This window comes from Microtus ochrogaster, chromosome 5 (genome assembly GCF_000317375.1).
Source record: "Microtus ochrogaster isolate Prairie Vole_2 chromosome 5, MicOch1.0, whole genome shotgun sequence".
In the NCBI taxonomy this organism is placed as follows: Eukaryota; Metazoa; Chordata; class Mammalia; order Rodentia; family Cricetidae; genus Microtus; species Microtus ochrogaster.
In genome coordinates this window covers 53,234,873-53,237,089 of record NC_022012.1, presented here as the reverse complement: position 1 = coordinate 53,237,089, position 2,217 = coordinate 53,234,873, and the positions used below count along the sequence as shown (strand labels likewise).

At 44.4% G+C, this 2,217-nt stretch overlaps 1 protein-coding gene across 8 annotated transcripts in view; it reads right to left on the bottom strand.

Annotated features, from left to right (window-relative positions):
* Snap91 (synaptosome associated protein 91) overlaps nucleotides 1-2,217 on the bottom strand; it is a 113,177-nt gene that overhangs the window by 26,379 nt on the left and 84,581 nt on the right. For all 8 annotated transcript variants that reach the window (XM_026779293.1, XM_013346394.2, XM_005347544.3 and 5 more), the window contains 2 exons: nucleotides 1,901-1,915; nucleotides 1,612-1,773 (listed from right to left, as the gene is read on the bottom strand). In XM_026779293.1, coding sequence (XP_026635094.1) covers nucleotides 1,612-1,773; nucleotides 1,901-1,915 — 177 coding nt within the window. The remainder of the gene's footprint in view (nucleotides 1-1,611; nucleotides 1,774-1,900; nucleotides 1,916-2,217) is intronic.

Sequence of the window (2,217 nt, the reverse complement as noted above, 5' to 3'; positions counted from 1 at the left end):
TCACTCATGTCCCTGCCTGGTGACAGAAGGGACACTGATGAAGACACAGGGCTGCTGGTTCTTGGTATTTCATGATGTGACTCTGTAGTACCTCATCTTAAGACTTGTATTTAAAGGCAAACATAATGCCACAGTAAGAATATTTACAAAGATACAGATTTTTCTGCTTGACAGACACCAATCACAAATAGCATAACGGCGCAAACAGTATTTCAAAGAAATAGCTTGGGCTTTATTATTCTGGAAAGATGCAAAAAAAAATGCTGCAGTACAAAACTGCTGTCCAACCTGATCAATTTTTCCATTGATCTTGCATGAGAGACCACTCAGACTCAATGCGAGCAGTGGCGCTGGAGAGAGCAAGGGTGAAGGAGTTAACCTTAAAAATTTAAGCTAAAACAACAACAAAAAAATTTAATTTCAAAAGATTAGGGCAACACTGGCAAAGAGTACTGTTCTGAGTGGTTCCTGCTAGAGAAATGCTCAAGGGTCTGTGCTTCTCTGCTTTTTAAGAAATGTGTTTCTCCCTGTTGGCATGAAGACTCAGCAAGGTGACAGACAACTTCTTCGGTGAGACTGACAGAAATGCTGTGTCTAGCTACTAACACCTGTTTTGGACAGCTTCAGCATTGAGGGCACTGCATAGCCGAGTGGTATGTGTCTGTGTAAGTGCTCATGCCCAAGGGAATGCACTGATTCTGCTATCACCCGCCAAACCTCTCCTGACTTCAATATCACTTGCTTCCTTCAATTTCTTTACAATATTTTGAAAGGGCCCTGGGAAATATGCTATATGGTAATGAAGAAACACAAAACTATAACGAGTCTACTACCCCTTGGATGTGTGCATGTGGTACACACACTTCTCTGAGTTTGCATACTGGCTTTTCTCAGATTCAAGTATGTAGATGACCTGGCTTCTCATGCTCATTGTATCTGGGCATATTGCGGTGAATTTTACTGGGTCAGAATTGGCATCTACATGAAAAGCCTATTTCTAATCAATTCTTTCTGAGACTGACCTGTACTTGGTTTTAAGCACCATGCCAAGTGCCACTTCAGATGGCCTTCAAAGTTCCAAAGTCAAGATGACCCTGCATCTTATTTGGACACAACAATCAAAAGTAGATATACCAGGCAACTCTGACAAGCCATCCAAATTTTAATTCCTCACAGATAATTGTTTTTTTGGGGGGGTGGTCTAAATGTTAAGAAATTATTTAGGCTAGGATTGCTCTCTCATGGTCTTCAAATGTTCCCCAGGCTGGTTCTAATCTGGCCCCAATGCCACACCTAAATGTGTCAGAAGTCTGCGATCACTCACTGAGGCCCTGCTGGGAGGGCTTGTGTGGGCCAGAGTCTGGCAGCAGTCAGATCCTGATGTAAGATCCGTGTGTTCAAAGGGCCACAGCTTCTGCTCTAAAGGTGCCAAAACTACAGGGAGAGAAGCTGATGACTTTAGCACAGTCAAATGTATATGAACCAACACTGGGAAAGTACTTACACCCTGCTATGTTTTTAGCATTGTGCAAAGCAATTCAAACGCCTTAAATCTCAGGTATGCCAGCCATCTTGAAAGGAGTCGAAGAAGCAGTGGTGTGACTGACTAACCTCCAAAGAGATCCACTTCGGTAGTGACAGCCGTCACGGTTGTGGTGGCTGAGGCAGAAGCTGAAGCTGCTTCAGTGGCTGCAGTAGGAGGGGAAGGTTCTGGTGCAAACGGGTCTGAAATCGGTGCTTCAGAGGGAGCAGAGGAAAGCGCAGCCAAGGAATCTGTATTTCACCAGAGACAGAGCAGAGGGGAGAGGAGGAAAAGGCAGATAGACCAGACTCCTAAGGCCACAGGGAGACACTGCAGGTAGTGCTCCCAGGAGGAGCTAGGAAACATGGCTTTACTCACCCTCTCCCAAAAGGTCTATCCATGTCCATGTAGTGGCAGCATAGGAAGAAACAAGAGTTCCAGCTGAAACATCGGACCGTGCCAATGTGCAAGCAAGGCGAGGCTCAGGCTCACCTGAGCTTCCTGCGCCTCCCCAGGCCAGTTTTCATTGGAGCACAAACACATTACCAACTCTCAAACAGGAAAGGACCCTAGGCAATCCCCAGAACAACCTACCCAGGTTACAGATGGAAAAGCAGAGGGCGAGGGAGGTCAAGAGACTTATTTTTATTTATTTATTTATTTATTTATTTATTTATTTATTTATTTATTTATTT